The 22,753-nt window shown below is 45.0% G+C and overlaps 1 protein-coding gene across 2 annotated transcripts in view; it reads left to right on the top strand.

Moving 5' to 3' along the window:
• Positions 1-15,694: 15,694 nt before the first annotated feature.
• The window catches only part of PPM1H (protein phosphatase, Mg2+/Mn2+ dependent 1H), a 712,578-nt gene continuing 705,519 nt past the window's right edge, over positions 15,695-22,753 (top strand). Inside the window, exon 1 of one of the 2 annotated variants that reach the window (XM_085653356.1) lies at positions 15,695-16,205. In XM_085653356.1, the coding sequence (XP_085509482.1) occupies positions 15,964-16,205 (242 nt within the window). In that variant the 5' untranslated portion in view covers positions 15,695-15,963. The remainder of the gene's footprint in view (positions 16,206-22,753) is intronic. The other variant, XM_085653357.1, reaches the window with a different exon arrangement.

Here is a 22,753-nt window from a genome sequence, read left to right as displayed (position 1 = left end):
ACATGCTATTTAGCTCTTTATTAAGACCTCCTATATCAAAAATCTTACTAACATGTGCTACCCATAAAACTCCAACCCTAGCTGTGTAAGAGCCATTGTGGGAGAATGGGAGTGGTATGAGAGGTGTTCCCCCTTTTTCCTGGTGTGCAGCAACAATCCACAAACCCAACAATTAGAAATAATGATTTTTACCAACTCAGTTCACAAATGTTCTTTCTCAAATGTTATACCCTAAATTCGATACCTAATCAATAAAGGCAACACAGTCACTTGGGCAAAATAAACACAGTTCCACATCAACAGGCTCCGCGACAGGAGCAAAACAAAAATCATTGAGACTTTGCAGTTCAAAGATGACTGTAGCAGTGAAAAATCAGTGTAACAAGTACTTCAAGAAAGGTCATCCACAAGTTCATCTGCAACAGACTGAAAGATTGTTAAATAGATTGCTTTTTTCAAGAAATATTTCTGGGCTATCTTGTGGAAAGTTCAGATTCTATTTCCAACCCTGGGCAGAGCAAAGTAATGTAGACACTGATAGTATCAGAAGTTTTCTAAACAACAAATCTTCTTCTTTCCATTTCAAGATTCTTATCTCTTCAGCTCTTGACAGTTCTCAGTTATTTATTTCAGCATTTCTTGACTCTTTGTTATCAGCTTGCCATCAGGGTGGCTCATATAGTTCAAACTTTGCGTTACAAAGTTCATTCAATGTGGCTTTCTGTATTTTTTCCATGCAATTTGACCACTCAGGTGCTGAAAAACTCTGCCAGAGCACCATCAATCCTTTGCACGTTTTCAATCCAAGCTTTTCACTTTTATTTTCACTTTGATCAGTTTCAGACGTTTCAGCTATGGGTGCAAATGATTTTTCAAGAGACCACTGCAGACATTTTGGATACCCTTTCAGCCAGCTTTTTTCTTCCTTCACTCGTAGGCCCACAGCACACATTTTTCCTTCAGAGGCAACACCTGACTCATTCACCTCTTTGACACAGTTTTCATCTGAGGCAGTTTTCACTTTTTGCTTTTCCAGTGCAGTTTGCGTTAGTGCTGCTTCAGACTGTGTGTGTTCCCTTACAGCTTGACTGACCCTCTTCTGTTGGCTTTTGACCACTGCTGGCATCTTTTCTTGAAGAGGAGCTGTTTTATCAGGGGGACACAGGACCATAGTGTGTGAGAGACATACACCCAATTTGGAAGGCCACCACATTTCACAACAGTCTTTGCCAGGATCATTTGGAACAGGCCTTTCCATTTCACAGCATCTCTCAGATCAAAGTTTTGGCCCCAACCATTATGCAGATCTTGTGAAACCGCTGCAATCTGGTGAGAAAACTGCACGCTCCACATCAGCCAGACCTTCACAGCAATGGCTAGTCTTTCATTCAGTGTTTTTCACAAGTGCATTTGCATGTACAGATTCAAGCCACTTCAGTGATGCTGCAACACAGCCTTTTGCAAAGTGCAACTCTGTGCTGTCTTTGTGTTGCTTTATTGTGCTTAAAACTTCATGCAGATAGCTACTATCCAATTGTTGTCCAATCATTTGTTTTGCACACATCATCTTTGAGACCTCATTATGATCTTATTTCAGAGAAACTGGCAATCTATACCTGGGCATCAGTTTTTGTAATAACACATTTGCTACTATACAGTTGTCATTTTTCTCATATTCTGTTCTGATACAACCTTGTTGTTCTGCTTCTAAAACGTTTTTTGTACCTCTTTTAGTTCTTTAAGTAATTAACATCAGCATTAAATAAACAGTATCCTTTTCATATTCACCTGTGAAAATTCCATTGAATATATATGCTAACAGGACACAATATTGTACAACTGAATTAGCGTTTGTCTCTCCCATGAGAATAATGACTCCCATTTGAGCAGTTATACTGCATGTTATGGTAAGGGCAATCAATTTCGAATTTTGGGCTGATGTAACTACTGAAAGCCATGAAGCTTTGACAACATAATATATAGGGAGGACGGCATGTGCTGCTCCTAATCTGTCATTGTTACCTTTCAAACCTGGGCAATCTACAAAATGGACATTGTTGGGCTCAATCAGATGTTCATCCTAAAGTCTAACCTTGGCTTTACGCATAGATTCATGACACCTATACATTCAGATTCAGTTTCATCACAATTTCATTTGTTGGCTGTAAGCTCAATACATTTGAATTCAGACATTTCTTAGACACAGTATTATCCCAAAACAACTTTACAAAGGAAGGCATTATTTTCTCACTCTTTTGTGACTGACATTTACCATAGCTACTAAATTAAGGCAGCTGGGCATTTCTGAGACGTTTGGTTCAAGGGTCATTGGGAAATATGTCACAGACCTTTGAACACATTTATGTTTCTGAACAGGCACTGAGAGAGCACAGCCCTCCCTCTCACTGCAAATTGGTGTATTTTCTTTTAAATAAACTTGCACTTCTAGTGCCGGTGCACGACACTTTTTCTCTTTCAACACTCGCAATGCTTTTGTGCACTTGTTGTCCAATGGAAGCGGGTCAGACACATCCTTGTGTGTCAGCCTCAGTAAAGGCTTAGCCACTAGGGAAAGGTTTGGTAACCACTCACTACAGCAGCCAACCATTTCCAATAAACATCCTGACTTCTTTCTGAATTTGAGGTGGATTCATCTGGTGACTTATATCCACTCTCTCTGGTGACACCTTTCTAGCTACTTTTCCAATTATGTGTCCCAGACATTCATCTTCTTTTTGACAGTATTTCCGACAATTCTCATGTAATAGCACTGTGACATGAACTTGACAAAAATCAATAACAGTAAGACATTCTTCAGCACATGGAATATGAAAAAATATATTGGCTGGATTTGGTACCATAGGACAACCTAGAAATGTTATACTGCTTCTCTCCTGCATTATTCTGTTCTTTTCATTTAGTTTCTGTGAACCTGTGATCAGAAAGTTACATAAACTTCCAATCAGTGCCATCAAAAATCCTTTACTGAGTTTATCTCCAATTATTAGTAAAATTTCTGCAACTGATGGTGTTCTTAAATACATGTCATCCAGTTGTAATTTGAATAAGACATGTTCTGCATGTTTTAATAATTTGACATCTTTCTCTGTGAACTACCTTACTTATGTGTTTATTATTTCTTTTAAATCATAATGTAATTTTTCAACTGTCCTTTGTGCTATAGCTGTCTCTTGTTGAGCCATTTTAGAATGTACATCCTCATCAGGAATCTGATAATTAACATCATCTATTACTTTCTGGTACGCACTACACTTGACAATAGCCACTCACTTTGGTAACGTTAATGCAGTCAGCAAATTTTGAACTAACTCTGCATGCTGTCTCCACAATTGTATGCAGTGTAGTAATAGCATAAGCTGCAGTCGTGGTGCCATCGGGTAGCTTAAAACAAGATCCATCTACATACACTCACCCTGAGCATCAGGCAGGGGCATGTCAGTCAGGTCCACTCGACCCTTTCTTTGTTCTTCAGTGGTAAAAATACAGTCATGTATATCACTAAGCTGTTCAGAGGGCAATGGCAACAAAGTAGCTGGATTCAAGGTGAGGCAGCGTTTAACTGCAATGTGTGGTGCTAACAAAGTGAGTTCGTACCCGGTAAGACGAGCACTCGTCAAATGTTGTGTCTTATTTTGATTCAATAATACAATGGGGAACAAAAACCGTCAATTTATGATCCAGTACAAGTCCTGCTGATTATCTGATTGAAATGGCAGTTGCTGTCACGGCCTTCAGGCAACCAGGGAGTGCCCTGGCCACATATTCTTTTTGCATTTAAAGTCTAACCCTTCTCTCATCACTTTCTTCACTCTCTTCTTGTGCTTTTAATTGTAATTCTTTAATTTTCTGTACAATAGTCTGTTCTTCAAATTTCTTCCTATCCTTTTCTTCTTTAATCTGTTTCTATTTAATTTGTTTTCCCCATAACCCTACAGCATCAAACATACTCTGCCTACTTTTTCTCTTAAAGAGCTGCTCTTCTTCATATTGCAGTTTGTTTAAATCAAATGTACCATTTAAGTGGCCACTGTAAACTGGCATCTGCCTTCATATATTTGTTCCATAAGGTGCTAAACAGTATGGAAAAAATACCATATTTAATGTACATTTCATAATTCGGAGTGCCTTCTAGAGGCGCTGGCTGTCTTTCTTCCAAAATACTATTCTTGTTGCAACAACAGCATAGTGCACGAAGAGTGCTCAAAACAGGCATGTTTACCAAGTTCTTCTTAACAATAGTGTTAAGAGACTCTTATACCAAAACCAAAAGATGAGAAACATTTCTCACATTACCTGCAAAATACATTTGCAAACTAATTTTTACCAATTCAAAACCCAAAAAAGACAACCAATTAGATCCTACCTGATCGCAGTACTCCAACTCCCACCTGCAGATCCTCTGACCAATAGATCACCTCCAAAATACCAACCGAAGAGCCCCAGTTGAGACACACAGCCGCTACGAAGGTCAGGTTGATAAGCTGAAAATCACCTTGGCTGTGAGAGCAAGTCTCAGTCTGTGGGGCGCCCCTTAGTGTTTCTGTCCTGACGAAACGACCTCCTTCTGGTCCAGCTGTGTCCTTCAATGGGGCCCCACGTTGCCAGCACCAATTGTAGAAGTGAGATTCCTATCAGTCTCACTGGTCTAGGGACACCCTTTATCTACGGGTTCACAAAATGAGGATCGACACTGGAGTGGAACAAAACACAAGTTTATTAAATCTCATGAGAGGAGTCCGTCGTACAGACACTACAAGTGCCTGAGAGGGAACTGATAAGCATGGTTTCAAACCTATCTTTTATACATTTTTGGTACAGTAAGACAAGCACTGAAACCCCTTTGTCATTGTTACATAACGCTTACACAACCCCTTACACAACCCCTTACACAATGCTTACATGCTGAACTGTTGAATCCTGATAAACCACTACCCACTTCATCTTTGTAGATAGGCAGGGGTGGGTACAGGCAGTGGTGGGCTTATAGATAGGAACTTCTGCTTGCTCGGGGCCTTTCGGCAGGGCAGGACAGGGCCTCTACTCTGGCACGTAAGCATTATCAGCACAACCAGCTTTCAGTGAACATGTAACTTCTGACTTTGTAAAAAGAGGCCCCACAGAAACACAAAAAGGGGCTGGTAGACAAAATGGAAGAGGAGTAGAGGCTAACTTAACAGAATACATTTTTTACCATTCAACAGGGCCGGACTGGCCGTAGCGGGCACCTAGAGTTTCCCCAGAGGGCTGCCAGGGTGGGGCCAGTTTTGGGACCCTGGGGGCTGTTTTTGTTACCGGGCCAGCAATATCGGCCCCCTGTAAGAAAATCAGCCGAAACCGGCCGTAGCAAAGAGCTTGGCCGCACCCCACCCCCCCTCAACTGGGGGCCGGCCGAGCAATTTGACAGGGCCGGCTTTGGTTCCCAGTCCAGCCCTGGAGTCCTGGGTGGACATTGTACTTGCATATTGTAGTGTATCATTGTCTTACTATAAAATGTGGATTTTTCTAGCTTTAACACATAAGAAAAGAGAGACTTTATTAAAGAAAATGTGGCAAGTTTACTATCCCATCCACCCTTCTTATTTATATACAGTTGATAGGTAGATCTTATTATGCTGCATTGCATTTTCCTTAATGCTTCTTATGTTTTTTTTCTCAGAGCAAATTTTATTGAGTTTAATGGTACATGGTGGGCGGAGCCAGAAGCATACATTACGGACACAATTCGAATGAGAAAGTACCAGTTATATTTAGACAACACACTAACCTGCAAGCCAGCAGGCCCAATAACTAAATCTTGGCATAGGTTACCCCATATTTCCCTGAACGTAATATGACTAAGTGTAATGCCTCTTATGTTTTGTTTAATTATTGATACACTTCTCCTTCTTTGCTGCTTTCAGAAGGTTTTCTGCAAACCTCACATTTGTTATTTCACTTGCAGGTTCTTAATTGCCTGGCGCGTCATTCTTTAGCATCTCCTACAAGTCAGTCTTCCTTACATGTTTCTAGTTGGATGTTTCTTCCTCACCTGTTTCAAGTTGGATGTTTTTCCCCCTCACTGTTGTCTGCTACAAGTAGGGTGATTATTTGCTGTTTGTTCTCGGCTTCTTGTTAGATTTGTTACTCTTGTTCACAATAAAGAAGCAGTTGCGAAATAGCTATATTTTGATATTGTCAGATACATCACAAATTGTTTGGTCATTTCTTCAGTGCAGGTGTTGGGACAGTTCTAAAGAGTATTTACATTTTGCACTCACCTCATTGTCCTTCATAAAATCTCACATTTCCTTTGCACAAAAGCAAGGGAAATCCTAATTTCATGTCTTTTTATGTTTTGTGCTCTTTTGCACTTTCTAGTGACTGCCAGATCAGCCTTAACATCCCTTTAATCTTTTTTTTGTTCAGAAAATGGATACATGAAAGTTTGTGTGTGTGTTTTTGGGAGGAAAAGCGAGAAATACATGAATGAATATACATTTTATTGTATAGAAATGGTAAATATATCTATTACAATACTTAGACAAGATAACACATTACAATTAAAACAGTTACTAAAATTTTCCTTCATACACTTTTACTTTCAGTCTATTTCTAATCGACAATTGTTAGAAATTGGGGTCTCTAGTTGGCAGAGGTAGGTATCTTTGACCAAATAGGGACCCTTGCTTCTAGTCAGGGTAAGGTTGATACACACTTTAGATAACCCCATCTCACCCCCTTGGTAGCTTGGCACGAGCAGGCTGGCTCATCTCAAAGGCAATGTGTAAAGTATTTGTACCAACACTCACAGTAACACAGTGAAAACACCACAATGAACACCACACCAGTTTAGAAAAATAAAATATCTTTATCTAAACTAAACAAGACCAAAACGACAAAAATCCAACATACAGAAACTCAGTAGAATGTCTTTAAAAAGGGTGTTGCAAAAATAAACTTGTAGATCATCAAATGCGACACTCAGTCTCAAAGTACCTGGGATGCATCACGCAAAACAACCAAAAGGGGCGCAGAGAATGCGATGCGTCGGTTCTTCCTGCTCTCCGGCTCAGATGCGACAAGATGGTGCCTTGATGCGTTGCGACGATCCGGTGCGATGCGACAAAATGGCGTCTTTGTTGCAATGCGACAATGTGGAGGTGATGCGGGCACGCCCGACGGCCATGCGGCGAACTCTGTGATTTTCTGAGTCGCAACAGACACTGCGACATGCTTGTCTGGTGATGCGACGACACCCTCGGTGACGGCGACACCCTTTTCCGGTGTTGTGTCGGCGATCAGCTGCAGCTCGCTTCCTCAGCGATGCGATGGCCCTGCGACACGCTTCTCTGGTGATGCAGTGGCACCCTCTGTGCGGCGGCACGCTTCTCCGGTGATGCAACGGCAAACAGCGGCAATGGCGACATGCTTCCTCGATGATGCGACAGCGGCTGCTGCGGCAGCGTCACACTTCTTTCTCATTGCATCGCGCTTTTAGCTCCCAACAGCAAAAAGGCCTCACACACAGTTACGGACCCTCCTAGCAGACTGGAACTCCCAGAAAGGAAGTTCAGGGAAGCTGGGGTGAAGTCCTTTTGTGCCTGGGACTTCAGAAACAGGAGGCCAGTTCTTCTCAGGCCCTTGGAGACTTTTCTTCAGATGGACACAGCACACAGCAAAGTTCTTCTTCAAGCAGCGGACACAGAACAAGGCAAAGTCCTTTAGATCTCTCCTTAGTAGAAACAGCAAACTGCAGGCCAGCCCCAGACACACAGCAAGGGCAGTACTTCTCCTCAGTCTCTTCAGCTGATCTTCTTTGTCAGGGATTCCTCTTGATCCCAAAGTAGACTAACTTTCAGTGGTTTCAGCTCTCATATTTATACCCCACAAGTCTTTGTTCTATATGTGTGAGGGGTCCTGGACCCAGTCCAAACTAGTACTGGGTGCACACTGCCAGTGCACAACTTATTCCTTTGTCAGTGTGGGCCAGGATCATCAGACACACCACAGGAGGTGGAGCCAGCATTGTGGAAGGCAGGCACAGCCCTATTCAGGCACAGGTGCTACTCCTCCCACCACTCCAAATGTAGATAGGTCTATTCAGCCTGGTGCTGACTCTCCCAGTCTCCCGGAATCACCCCAGCCCCTGTCACTCTCAAACCAGACAGTCAATCGACAAACAAGCACAGGCACACAGAAAGGTTGAACAAGAAAATAGACACTTTCTAAAAGTGCTATTTTCAAACATTGAATTTAAAACCCATCCTTCCTAAAAAATGTGTTATTAACTTCTGAGTTCAGGGATACCAGATTCCAAATTTCTATCTTGCTCCGATGGGAAGATATGCAGGTAAACATTTTACACAGCATTCCCTATTCTGTCCTATGGGCAAAATAGCCTTTCAATCGTGAAAAGCAAAATTGGCAGTATTTCACTATCAGGACATGTTACCCACACTAGTACATGTCCTACCTTTCACATACACTGCCCCCTGCCCAGGGGGGTATCTTGGCCTACCATAGGGGTGTCCAATGTGTAAGAAAAGGGAAGGGTAAGGCCTGGCCAGTGGGTACACTGGCACGGTCAACATGGCAGTTAACAAACTGTGCACAGGCACTGCAGTGGCAGGCTTGAGACACCATCTTAGGACTACTCCTGTGGGTGGCACAATCAGTGCTGCAGGCCCACTAGCAGCATTTGAATCACCCTCCCTGGCACGCTCAGTGCACTTTACTCAGGACCTACTGGTAAAACAAATATGCCAATCATGGATAACCAATCACAATGACAATTTAACCAGGGAGCACTGATCAGAAGTAGCAAACCGGCAAAAACGAAATCTAGCACAGTGTCAAAAAATACAGGAGGTAGAGGCAAAAAGTCAGGGGAAACCAGGCCAAGGATGCCAAGTCTAACAACAATAAACTTGGTCTAAGAATTTCATAAACTGACCTATGAATTGGCAATCTTGTGAAGAGAAGCAGTATCTTATTGCTTAGCTATTAGTACGCCTCTTGGCTGTGATAAATGAAGACTTCAAATATCAGGTACAGAAGAGACGGACACAAACATGTAATAGGCTCAATTGTCTCTTCCTTGTACCCACAAAGTCTGTATAGTTAAGGTGGACGAAATTGATTAATCTATGCTCCCCTGAACTGTGCAATTAGAATATAGAAAAGACAGATTCTTAAATACGTATTTTGAAAAGCTGGGTAGAGGGAAGAATTTAAAAATCCCTGGGCCAGATGTACAAACATTAGGAATACTGATTTGTGTAATTTTGATTCTCTCTGAATTGCAATTAGGAAATTGGTATTACCATTGTATGAAACTCATTGGGTTTCATTTAGGGTTTCCTTGTGGGTCGCAAATCAACCTACCTCATGAATATTAATGAGGTAAGTTACAGTTTGTGACCTATTAGGAATCACTGCCTTCACAGGGTTTGTGGAATGCTGAGGTCAGCAGACCACCATGTCTGTGATTGCTTTTTAATAAAGAAATGTGTTTTTTTAAATGCAGCCCATTTTCCTTAAAGGAAAACGAGATGTGTTTAAAAAGAGAAAAATGAAACCTTGAAGTTTCATCTTTTAAGAGTAAGCAGTGGTCCCATGCCTGCTCTTAAAAAATATTATTTACATTCTCAAAGGGGAAGGAATCCCCTGGAGACCCCTTCCCATTTGCGAATGGGTTACCACTAGTTTTAAACTGGTGTTAAAGTATTATTGTTTTGCAACTGGAATTCAGTCGCAAAACAGTAATACATACCATACAAATTCAGTATTTGGAAGGGACGCCCTAAACAACCCCCTTCCAAAATACTGAATCGTAAATGCAAAAAGCAATGGGGTAACAAGTTATTGAATCGCATTTTGTATTTTGTACATTTGAAAAAGCATTTTTGCGGGAGTAAACTGTTTGCTACTGGAAAAATGCTTTGTACACCTGGCCCCCTGAATTTTATTGGTGTATGTTTCAATTGTGTAACCTGAATTCTGGAAATTCTCTAGTGTTCAAGTCAGTTTATCTCCTGTTAATAGTCAGAGTCTTCAGAATCAAGAATCAAAGAAGAGTTGTTAATGGCTGCAGATTATTATTTGCATTAACCCTTCCTATAGTTGCAACACTTTATTGAGTTAAAACTGTTACTTGTACTAAGTTCCTCAGCAATTAGATATTTTAATTAATTGTCTTTGGCCTCAATCAATTGCAAAGATAATTTAGTTTGGCCCTGTGATGCAGACTGAATAATGATGGACGAGCTATCTCAAGCCATATCTTGGCCTCTGGAGTCGAGCAACGTAGACTCAGTAATGATTTTATCTCCCTTATATAGATTTTAGTGAGCTCATCTGCTGTTTGGTCTTCAAAGACGATAGAGGCATATAAGACAAATGGAGTCAACTTTGATGTAATTACTTTAAGAGATTGACTAATTGCCCAATCGACGTAGATGCTGGAAAATCTCTTAATTGGTCTTGTGATGACGATAGCTTTCTTCCTTTTGTTTGCAGCGTGGCCAGACCAGGATAATTTGTTGTATACTATTAGACCTACATAATCATAAGATGTGACTTGCTCTATAGGGTTATCATCTATGTTCCACTTCTGTTCCGTTCGGGTCCTGACGAATGTCATTACTTTTGTGTTGCCTAGATTAATTTGCAAATTGTTCTTTTGAGTAAAATCTGCTAAACTGAATAGCTGATTTTGCAGCCCGGGTGGAGTTAAAAAAAGATAATGATATCATCTGCGTATGCTAGGTACCTAATGGGTTTATTACCCAATTTCTGTGCTATAGAAGTCAGATGGTCCAGATATGAAGTAAGGTCAGAGATGTATAACAACAAACGGAGCAGGCCAAGATACAGCCGTGTTTCAGACCATTTTGGATAGTCTTTTTAGGTACAAAAGCACTTTTTGTCAATTTGATTCGAAAACAAGTATTTTCATGCAATATTACCAGCAAGTTCAGTAGTGTTTGGTTGATACGCCATTTAGACAGTTTTTACCAAAGATGCTTCCAGTTTATACAATCGAAGGCGCAGGAATAATCGACATAACATGCAGATAGTTTTAGTTTCCTTTTTAATATTTTGTCCACCAATAGTTTTAAGCAGAGAAGACAAAGAACCCAAGCCACCCAAACAAGAGAAAATGGACCGCTAAATGAGGTTAGTGGCCCCCCAGCCGGGGTCAGAGAGGGGTGCACCTACTATGCCACACAGCACAGCGCTCCTGCAGGCAATCCACTCCTCAAGAGAGGCCTAAGAGAGGAGGTCCATTCTGAGGTCACCCTGCTCCAACAGGACCTTTGCAATGTCTCAGAGAGGGTCACATCCGCCGAAAAAAGAATCTCAGAGGTGGAGGACATAACTCAAAGTCCCTCCAAAGAGGTTATGGAGCTCAGTGCCACAATGAAGGAAATTGTCTCGAAGGAGGATAATGCTGAAAGTCGCGAGAGATGGAACAACTAGCGCTTCATTGGATTTCCGGAGGGGGTCAAGGGTCCCAACATGGGCACCTTTCTAGACAGATGGCTGAGGGCCTCCCTTCCCTCTGAACATTTCTCCTCCTGCTTTGTCATAGACTGAGCCCACAGAGAGTTAAGTGCCAAACCTCCTCCAGGAACACCTCCAAGGCTCGTTTCTAAACTTTCAAGATCGAGACATGATACTAAGGGAAGTTTGATGTCTGGGAGAAATCTGCCACAAAAATTCCAAAATCATAGTGTTTCTAGGCTACACCTGTGAGATTCAGAGAAAGAGACGCACCTTTGACTCCATTAAAGTGAAGTTAAGGGCCCTCCACTTAAAATATATGGAGAAACTCAAAGCCCTATATGACGGCAAAGCATTCTTCTTTCAGTCACTTGAGGAGGTCCAGGCCTAGCTGGAGGAGCACCCTCCCCCAAAGTTGGAGAGAGGGGGACAGGGGAGCAAACTCAACACCTCAATAGAGGGGACAAGAACCAAGATCGGGGAGAGGACAAAGAAGCGGCATCATGGGTAAAAGACACAGTAGAACACCATTGCCGTCTCGGAGACAAGGACCGAGATCCAGACTTTCCTCGGACACTGAGAGTGAACTGACTCGAATAACAAAAAGTCTAAACAAGACAAGACACACAGAGTTGTCACGTTGAACATGATCACTCATCAGACTCTGAGGAAGGCCACCCACTGATGTTTGAAATTATCAACATGGAGAAAGACTCTTTGGGCATGAATTCTCCAGAACTAGGCTTGAACATGGTACAAAATGACCAGGGAAGTTGAACTGAAAAGAATTAGCCATGGCAGAACAGTGGAAAACGGATGGATTTTCATCGCCCCCTCTCCAAGAGACTTTCAATAGCAATTGGGAAAGTGTTTTTCCTTATCTTTTGGTTTTTATTATCTTAGGCATCAAATTGGTTTCTTAGAAGTTATTTGGATTTGAGGTTTCTGAAAAACAATTGGTGGTGAGCTACAGACCTCTCATAATCTCCTCATGGGCAGTTAGCAGACTCTTTCCTTACAGTACTGATCTGGAATATCAATGGCCTGGGCAGTAAAATTAAACATGGCTGGTTGTCCAATACATCAAATGGTTGCAAACCAACATGGTTCGCATGCAAGAGACACACCTACAGGAGACACTGCAAATTCCTGGGTAGGGAAGCTTACACCACCAAGGCCCATGCAGGGTTAACTGGCGGGGCATGCGGGGTAGCAATGCTGGTGAGGAAAAGTCCCCCCTTTAGAGTGACCAAAACCTGGATAAAGCCCAATGGTAAATATGATGGAGTGCAAGGCCACAGGGGCAAGACCGAAATTACCCTAATGAGTGTATATGCCTCACCCTGTCTGGCTGCAGACAGCCACTTTGTTCAAGATAACGGTTATACTTTCAGAATTCACCTCTACACTGCATGTGGTGGGGGGGCGACTTTAATGGCGGCATGACCATGAACCTTGACTGCTCGGGACCCAAATGGTATCTGCACTGGCACAGTTTGCAAACAGACTGGGCTTACATGACGTGGTGCAATCTGCACCCTTCCAACAGGACCTACTCGTACTTTTCAGGAGCACACGGGCCTGTTTGACGCTTGATTATGTCTTTGTGCCAGAGGAAGAGGTGGGAAGTTGGCACAGGCTATTTGAATGGGAGATCTCTTGACCACTAGCCCCTTCTAGCCCATAATGGGCAACTCAGGGGTTGGACAGCCAGTGGGTGGAAGTTAAATGCATGGGACCTAAAGGACCAGGCGGTGGCAAGGGGACTTAGGGTGGATACTGAGTTGTATTTTACTGGAAATGAACACTCAGTGACTTCCAAAATCATACTGTGGGAAGCATTTAAGACAGTGCTTTGAGACAGGGCTCAAAACCTGGTTGCCTAAAAAAAGAGAAGGAACTGGCTGAGCTAGAGGAGCTGGAAAACCAGATTTTGCAGCTCAAGGGGTTACCAGGGTCGACTACCGATCCCCTACTTTTGAGGCAAATAGCAACACAGCAGGCAGAATTTAGGGACTTGACACAGGAGTGGGCCAAACAACAGATGCTGGGCACTCTGCATCGCATGTACGAAACAGGACATAAGGCGGGTTGACTCTTGACGTGGCAGGGTCGCAGGGAACAGGAGGCACGATGGGTGCAAAACATTGTAAATCAGGCAGGGGAATACAGGCAACCTGTGATATATAGTTGCCTCAAAGCGCTGTGCTGGATTGTCCCCGACTGTAGAAACTCCTGTGCTGCAGAAGTCAGACGTGTGGGCTGAACCGCTTTGCTGTAATCACTCAAAATGACCGGCTCTGCAGTCATGCGATCGTTGTGCTTGGAGGATTAATTCCTCAATTGTTTTAAGCAGCCACAATTTCCCTGGGTAGTTTGATTTACCTTTGCCCTTATTTGAGGTTCTATAGTCAGGGGTGATCTAACACAGCGCTTTGAGGCAACTACATATCACAGGTTGCCTGTTTTCTCATTTTCTCTAGTCTGGAAACCTAATCGTGGAGGGCTATCTACTGCATACTGAATGGCTCCGACCCGGAATCCCACACTGTTGCATACATATTTTAACTGGGAACCACACAACATAGATTGTGCTCTATTACCAGTCACTCCAAGCCAACCCATGCGTCATCACCCCTCTGAAGCATCTCTACATCTGTCCTATACATTAGGCAGGTGCTTCCCAAACCCACGTCCTGATGATTACCTTGTTTAAATTGTATGCTTAGGGTCGAAACATTGACACAACACAATAACAGCATACTGTTTTTATTTGACTCTGCAGCATTTCACTCTGTGTCAGAGTGTGTAGCAACCACTTTTGCATCCTGGATCTGTCATTATTTCATGCATATAGATTGTATAGCACCAACACACTTTACACTCACTTATTTCACTTGCACTGGGTTGTTTCGCCGTTTGGGATCACCTTCTTACTTTCAAATGGACTTAAGAATAAAATTGCAATGATTTCTTTCTATTGTTGAAGAAATTGAAATAAAACTGTCTTATTGAGAAATGGAACCAATCTTTTGATGGTCAAAATGACTCTCTCCAAGGAAGTAGAGGTTCACACTTACCCCTCGAGGGACCACTGTTTTTGTTTATTACTGGATTACCCCCATCCCCAAATTACTGGGTTGCCCCTTTTTCTTATACATACACAGGTGAAAATAGCCTTGGGGCTAGTGCTTAGGGCTAGGAAAGGTTTCAAACAGTCATGTAAAGTGTGTTGGTGCCTCTTTCACATGGATGCGTCCGTGCCATCAGGGAGGTTTGAAGAGATGCATACTTGGAGGGCGGAAGGGGGCAGATAGAGAGGAATGGCATCAGATTTCACTTGGGAGGGGTCACAGAAAACACAGCCAGAAGTAGAATGGTAGGAGAAGGAGCTTGGAAGGAATTGCCGCTGATGGAGGGTTTGCTGCGCGAGGAATAATAAGGGATAGAGCTGAGATGGAAATGCAGGAATAGAGGCAGGCCAGGAACAGACAGGAAGAAGCGCTGCATGGTGTAGCCTGGGGGTTATCAGGATGAGGTAAGGCAGAGGGTGAAGCTGTGGAAGGAGTAGCTGAGGCAGAGTAGCGGACTATGAAGATATGGAAGAAAGGAAGAGATGGTATGACTAGAAAGGAGTATGGGAGGAATAGATGGGTAAGAGGTAGGGGGTAATGACAGTGGCATGGCAGGAGCGGGGTGGCATGGGCAGAAGGCTGAATAAGAACTACCTGAGGGAGAATGGCAGGGGTGAGGGTTGGGGAAGTGGAAGGGGGTAACTGCAGGTGGGCAATTGATGACATGGGAGGAATGGCTGGGGGTAAAGCTATGGGACAGTGGGGACACACACGAAGGTGAATGGTGAGGAGTGACAATGAGGGGCGACTAGACCTGGCTGGGTAGGGATGCCAATTTATGGGGCTTGAATAAAATACCAGATAATTAAGTGGGGAAGGAAAGTGAGAGATCGAAGCAATGAAAAGGGACAATGCAGCAGGCTGGGAAGAAATTGCTATTATTTATGGAAGTGGGGGAATGACAAGAAAAATGTGAGATTGGATAGAAATGAGAGTATGAACTAGAGTAAAGGCAGTGGAGGAGGCTGGAGAAGAATGAGATGGCATACGACTGGGAGGGCACAGCAGCGCGTGAGGCTGTGGAACAGAGGCGGGAGGGGAGAAGAAAAGATGACAGAGCAGGAATGACACCGTGGGGTGACAGTCGGGGGAGGATTGACCGCAAGAAGTGACAGCGAGCAGGGAGGGAGCGCGGGCTGTTATTGGGCAGATCCCAGGCCGGTGATGCTGCACATCACATGATCCCGGCTCCTGCTCGCACACTTGGTGGACCTGTGCAGCCCGGAGCGCACCTCCCGCTCCCCATGAAGCGGCTCCGGTGCCGCCTGCCTGCTCCCGGAAGTGCCGGGGCCTCTGGCCTGCCCTCCCCGCTGGTCCCCGGACCATGCTGACCCGGTTGCGCTCCGCCGTGGCCTCGTTCATGGGCGGCGTGATGGCTGCAAGCGGCCCGGGCGGCGCCGAGCACGGCTCGGCTGGGTCCGACCTGCCCGCCAGGTTCCCCTATGTCCGGCCCGCCTTCCTGGGGCTCTCGCCCGACGAGATCGAGTGCTCGGCGGATCACATCGCCAGACCTATCCTCATCCTGAAGGAGACTCGGCGGCTGCCCTGGAGCACGGGATATGCAGAGTGAGTAGAGGGAGAGGCGTGGGTGCGCGGGGCGCACCTGGGACAGCTCTGCGGCGCGAGCTGAGCGCAGCACGGGGGCGGTGGAGGAAGCGCACCATATGCATGAAGGGGGGGGGGGGGGGACGACAAAGTGTCACCTGGGCGGGGCACACCCGGGAGAGGACTTCACCTGGCGCGGCACCTGCGCTCTCTGCAGTGATTGCTGTGGGGCACAAGCGGTGGTGACAGCCGGGGACATGCCCAGGCCGTCGGTCAGTCAGAGTGCGAAGCATGCCGCGTCCTTGCCATGGAGAGTTTACTGCACTGTTGTGATCAGGTCATGGCCGTCTGTGCTATGAGCCCTTGCATAGAGAGGATATCGCAATGCACAGACGGGGAGGGGCTACTGCCTTCTGGGGCTGCCGGCGGAGTCAGCACTGCACAGCTGGGGCGTGAATAGATATCTGTCCGATGACATCTGGTGAAGTTGGGGGCATTATTGCACAAACGGGAAATGGCGGAAGCTTGCCTCGTGCCCGCTGATGTAGAGACTAGAGAGCATTATTGCACAGATGCCCGCAGCCCTGCGTGTTTTGTTTTTGCTGAGGAAAGCCAACCCTGCCCCCAACACCCAAGCAACAGTACCATGTACAAATGCACTACTGTGTCATGCACGGCAGAGGACGCGCATCAGTCGCGGTCTTTAATTGTCCGTTCGGAGGCAGCAGTGCATGGTAGGATGTCTCAGTGCTGCCTGCCCTGTCTGCTAGGGTGAGCATGCCAGCTTATGTGCTGCCCTGTTCCCCAGCGACAGGTGCACCAGAAGAGGCGGAGTCAGCTTAGGAATGAAACTTTCACTGTACCCTGGCCTGGTGTGAGATGCGCTACACATTGGTGCACTGATTTGGATATGCGATAGAGTGCACTGTATTTTGGAAGCGTTATTCTGTTATTTAGCATTTGTGTTGTGCATAACTTACTATCAGTATTGCACCACATTGTCATGGTCAGTACAATGATTGCACAGTACTTTAGGTGTAGAAGCACAACGATTTGGGTGTGTGATGGCCTGTAGTTTGCATGGCACCAGACTGCTGTCAGGTGTGTGACCAGCTTCAGATCTTGCAAGGCTTATGGAAAATGCTCTATACATACCAATATGATACACCGCAGTGTTGCTAGATGCTTCCCTGTAGTTTGAGTGAGTGGTAAACACTGTAGCTTGTGTACGATACACTAGTTTAGGTATATCCCAGCGGTTTGGTTGTGTGATGCACAGCACTTTCCGTGTGCTTTAGGTTTATGATGCTTTGTAGTTTAGGTGTGTAGCGCACAGTGGCTTTGGTGGACAAAGAACAGTAAGTATATTTGTTTGTTGTATTTCTATAGTGCAAACCTAGTCTAAAGCCAGTGGAGTGCTGTAGAGGGTAAAATTCAAGCATAAAGTCAAGGAGTGAGGGGAGAGGCAGCTGGTATGTGGACTGTTAATGCATTGTAATGTAGAGTTCTTTAAAGAGATGTCCCCTCAATTCTTTCCTAAAGTGGAGCAGCATTCGGGTGGTCATGATGGATATGGGGATAGGGATATTTATTTATTTATATAATATATAAAGCGCAGCTACTGCCGATAGGCGTCTTGGTACTGTAGGAACAGATAAAGTTGCTGAATTAGATGTCCGCAGCGAGTTTGGCCAGGGCCGGGTGCCTTTATCTCTCCTGTGGGAACAGCCAGGTCTTTAAGGATTTTCTGAAAGTGAGTAGGGAGGGAGCAGCTTTCAGTGTCATTGGGAGACTGTTCCAGAGCACCGCTGTGGCCCTGAAGAAGCTCTTTCCACCCCAGTTGGTTCATGGCGGAGCCTGAGCATAGTGTCCTAGCTGGGATGTACCATTTTCGTTTCTCTCTGAAATGGGCTGGCCCTAGTCCATGCAGTGCCTTGTAGGCCAGGCAGAGAGCCTTAAACCTGCATCGTTGTTTAACCGGCAGCCAGTGCAGTTTCCTGATGGCTCCTCTTGCCGATTCCTGTTTGGGAATTTTGAAGAGGAACTGTGCAGCAGCGTTTTGCATAGTCTGGAGCCTCTTTTCAAGACCCACTGCGAGAGTAAGATAGAGGCTGTTACAGTAATCTATCTTAGTAAGAACCAATGCGCTGATAGCCGTTCTCAGAAGTTCAGGGGGCAGGAATCTTTCAATCTTTTTTATGAGCCTTAACGAAAAGAAAGAGATTGCTGTATTTTTATTAACTTGGTCCCTAAACTTCAGTTATTAATCTATCAGGATGCCTAGATTTTTGACTTTGTTAACAGGTTCAGGAAGTGAGTCCACTTCGGGTGGCCACCATTCCGGCGTCCTGAGTGAGGGGTTGTTACCAAAAAGGATGACATCAGTTTTAGTGGCATTTAATTTGAGGTAGTTGTAATCCATCCACTTACTTACATTGGTCATGCAAGTTCTGAGTGCTGTGCCCGAGTTGTTTTCAGGCTTTGCCAGTAACACCACAATTTGGGTGTCATCGGCGAAGGACGCCAGGTGAAAGCCTGCACTTTTGATGATTTTCACAAGTGGTGCAACATAAAGGTTAAAAAGTGTTGGACTCAGTGCTGATCCCTGAGGGACTCTGCAGGGCATGGACAAAGGCTTAGATGTAAAGTTGCCCATTCACACACTATGCTGTCTGTTTACCAGAAAGGATTTGAGGAGATCTAAAGCTGCATCCTCAATCCCTAGGCTGTGCATACGATCCACCAAAATATCGTGGCTGACCGTGTCGAATGCTGCGGAAAGATCCAACAGGATAAGGACCGTGGTCCCTCCACTGTCCAGCACTTCCCGAATCTCCTCTGTAGTTGCTACCAGGGCCAACTCAGTACTTTGTTTTTTTCTGATTCCGTGTTGTGTATCGTCCAGGAGCAGATTTTCCTCCAAGTACTCTGAAAGTTGCTGATTCATTACTTTCTCTGCCAACTTGGCAGCAAAAGGGAGCTTTGAAATTGGGCAGTAGTTATTCAGGTCCAATGCATTCAGGTTGTCCTTCTTTAGCAGAGGCAGAATGGAGGCATGTTTCCAGTGTGTTGGGAATGTTCTTCTGGCCAGCATGAGATTCAGTATATGGCCACGGTATTGTGCCACTTGTGCAGGAATCATGTGCATTATCTTAGGGGGACAGGGGTCTTGTCGGGCCCCATATTTAATAAGTGGAGTCAGTTTAACCAGTTGCTCTTCTGAAAGGCCTCAAAGAAAGAGAAACGGCTAACGTCAGTTGCGGCACTCCCATCTTGTGTACCCGCTACTCTCTTTGCTGAAAGGCTGGAGAAAATGTTTGCAACCTTTTCCTGAAAGAAAATTGCTGGCTCATCGCATAATTTTTTATTTATTACTGCGTGATTTGGGCTGGTAGATGTAGTCAGTTTGTTTATGACTAGGAAGAGGGTTTTATTTGCATTGCAGGCTGTTCTGTTCTATTCAGAGTAGTAAGAGGTTTTGGCTGCTGCGATATTTCTTTTATGTTCTGCTGGTTTATTTTTATATGTGTTTTTCTCCTCTACATCATACCTTTTCCTCTATCTTTGTTCTTGCCTTCGGCAGTCCTGTCTTGATCTCCTAAGATTTTCATTGTGCCATGGTTGAGATACTTTTTTGGCTGCCGTTTTATGGCTGATTGGTGCTACTATGTCCAGGGCTGAGTTTAGCCACATTGAAAAATATTCCACACTCTGCTCCAGATCCTTGGCAAGTTTCCAGGGCCCAGGGAAGATGGCATCTCTCAGTTGGGCCGCCTGAATTTTGTGCCAAGCTCTACTTGCGAGTTTTGAATTGTGTTTCTGTGCATCATGCAGTTCTCTGTTTGAATCTGCCAGTTCACTGCCCAATGGTCGGACCAGGTGAGAGGGAAAGAAGGGAGTAGGGTATTGGCTGCGTAGTTGGAAAGAATTCCATCTAGCATATGTCCTGCTCTGTGCGTCTGACCTTTAGTGATTAGGGATAGTCCGAATGAATTCATGGATTCGATAAGTTTTAAGGAATCTGGGTCCGATTCACTTTCCAGATGAAAGTTGAAATCTCACAGTACCAGGTAGTTAGCATTGGTGATGGTAGATTCCATAAGCAGGCTAACCTTGTCTGTGAAACGACCCCTTGGCCCTGGAGGCTGGTAGATCAGCAGGCCCTTAATGGCCTGCGAGCCCGGCGGCTGCACTGAAAAGGTTAAAGCCTCAAAACCAACTGGGGTGAGTGGTTCAAAGGTCTTTTTGAAATGATCCCTGTAGAATATTACCAACCCTCCTCCTTTTTTAAATTGTCTATCAAGCCTGTAGGTGGCATAGCCAGGGGCGGTGACTGCGACCATTTCTGGACCTGAGCTAAGGTCTGCCCATGTTTCTGTTACAAATGTCATGTCCGCACACTGGGCTGTACTCAAGTCTGAGAACTCCTGATGATATTTCACTTGTGACCTGGTGTTCACTAGCATGCAAGTAATGTTTACGTTTTTGGTATCCCAACCCTTTCGATTTACCTGACCAGCTGATCCCGGAGATGTTCAGCCAGTTTGGCCTTGGAGATCTGGTGTTTGAGGGGCAGGAGTTAGGCAGGGGGGACTGGGTGGGAGTGAGGTGCATGGTATCGGAAATGCTGTTACCTGATGGCCTTAAGGATAATAGGGCATCGCGTGAGTAGCTAATAGTCCCCTCTGTGTATTGGCCAAGAGGACCAAGGGGACCGGCGCTTGGTGCGGTCAGGCGCGCATGGGCGCAGACGGGCTTGCCTTTGGCGCATCTTCGGTGCGCCCACTGCGCGCATCAGCGCCATGCTCACCCTTTGTAGCCAGGAGCCCACGTCATTTGAAAGAGACTAATGCGTCTCACTTCAAGATGGCGGTATGAGACCAGCCCGCCGGAAGTGAGTAAAACTCACCCTTACCGGAGGGACCTCCCACCACTTAGATCGGAGGATTCTGCGACCGTTACCCAAGGAGACGAGGGGGCAAATGGATAACAGTTGAGATACGGTAAGCAGTTTTATTTTGGAAAATAACAGCTTCCCTCCACTCAATCAGCACAATGCTGCTGTGGTGGACCGGGGAAGAGTTAAATTAATACGTTAAGTTAAAAGCAGTTAAACTAAAAGTTTAAAAAGTCGTTGGTTAAGCGCTGAAAGATCTACGGACAAACAGAAAAGTGCGCTTACTTTAGAGCGGTTTCCGGCACCCTCGCTGAGTGTGTGTCTAAAACTGCAGCTTATTCTAGATCATGGGTGAATAGATGGAAAAGGCCTGTTGCCTTTGTTTTTTTCATTTTTTTTTACATTTCATAGTCTGCAGTCTGATGGTGTCCTGGTTATAGCTGTGCCAAGATCCATTACAGATGGGGAGCTTGTCGGCAAGATAAGTGGGGTGCTGTACGTGATAGCTTTGTAGATTATTCAGCTGGATTTGAAGATAGTGCGGGCTGGCAAAGGGGGTGGGGGAATGGAGTTTCATCAGGTTGGAGGTGATGTGCTCATATTTCCTCAAGCCCTAGATGAAATATCCTGCGGCGTGTATGATGCCGCTAAGGGATGCCATTGTGGTGTCTCGCACACTTGGAGTTGGGCACTGCAACCATCCCAATATAAGAGTATGAGTGCATGATCAGCAGTTCTGAAGTCGCTTTCTGGAAGAAATGGTTTGACTTTCTTCAGAAAAGAGCACTTATCCCAGGCTGTCTTTGTATTTCGCAATTAGCTCCTTGAGGGTGAGGCTGGAGTCCAGGGTGAATCCAAGTGACTTGGCATTTGGTGAAAGTTGGGGTTCAAAGCCATCAGGGTTCATGTCATTGAGACATTTTTGTACTGTTTCTTGTTCTTGGCAAATAACATAAATCATGTCTTGGTGCACTTGTGCTTCAGGTAGTCTAAGTCTGGATGTTTGAGGCATTGAACATCTGAAACGGAGAGACTCTCAAGTAGAGTTGTGTATCATTGGTGAATATTGATGTTATCTGTAAGCAGAGTGCCAATCGTCTCCATGTGAAGGTTGAAGATGTCAGGAGACAGTGTGGAGCCCTGGGGGAGTCCACAGGTGATAGGAATCTTTTGTGACCTGGGGTGCCCATGTGAACAAACTGATGTTGGCTGGGAAGGTAGGAGGAGAACCAGTGAAGGACATTTGCCGGTGAATCTCATTGGCGACTCCAGGGTGCATATGAGAGTGGGAAGACGGCTGAAAGGTCCAGCAATATCAGGAGGCAATGGTCCTCTTCACGTGTGGTCAAGAGGGCATTGCCTACTATGTGTAAGGTTGCAGTCTCCATGCTCTAGGATGAACTGAGGCCAGAATGGTGATTATTCAGGAGATGGTGAGCACGGACGTGATCTTGGAGTTGAACATATTCTGCTTTTTCGATGTTCTTGACAATGAATTGCATGTGAACGATGGGCCAATAGTTGACAAGGTTATCAGGGTCTGGTGTAGTCTAATGTGGGTTTATTTCGGAGTCAGAGGATCTGGCCTATCTTGTGAACTACTGGGAAGATGCCTTGAGTGAGGGAGGCATTGATAATGGCGATTTTAGGGCGAGCAAGGCTTGCCTTTGAT

The sequence above is a fragment of the Triturus cristatus genome, chromosome 4_1 (genome assembly GCF_964204655.1).
Source record: "Triturus cristatus chromosome 4_1, aTriCri1.1, whole genome shotgun sequence".
Taxonomy (NCBI): Eukaryota; Metazoa; Chordata; class Amphibia; order Caudata; family Salamandridae; genus Triturus; species Triturus cristatus.
Note: the sequence above shows the minus strand (reverse complement) of the source record. Positions and strands in the feature narration are given on the sequence as shown.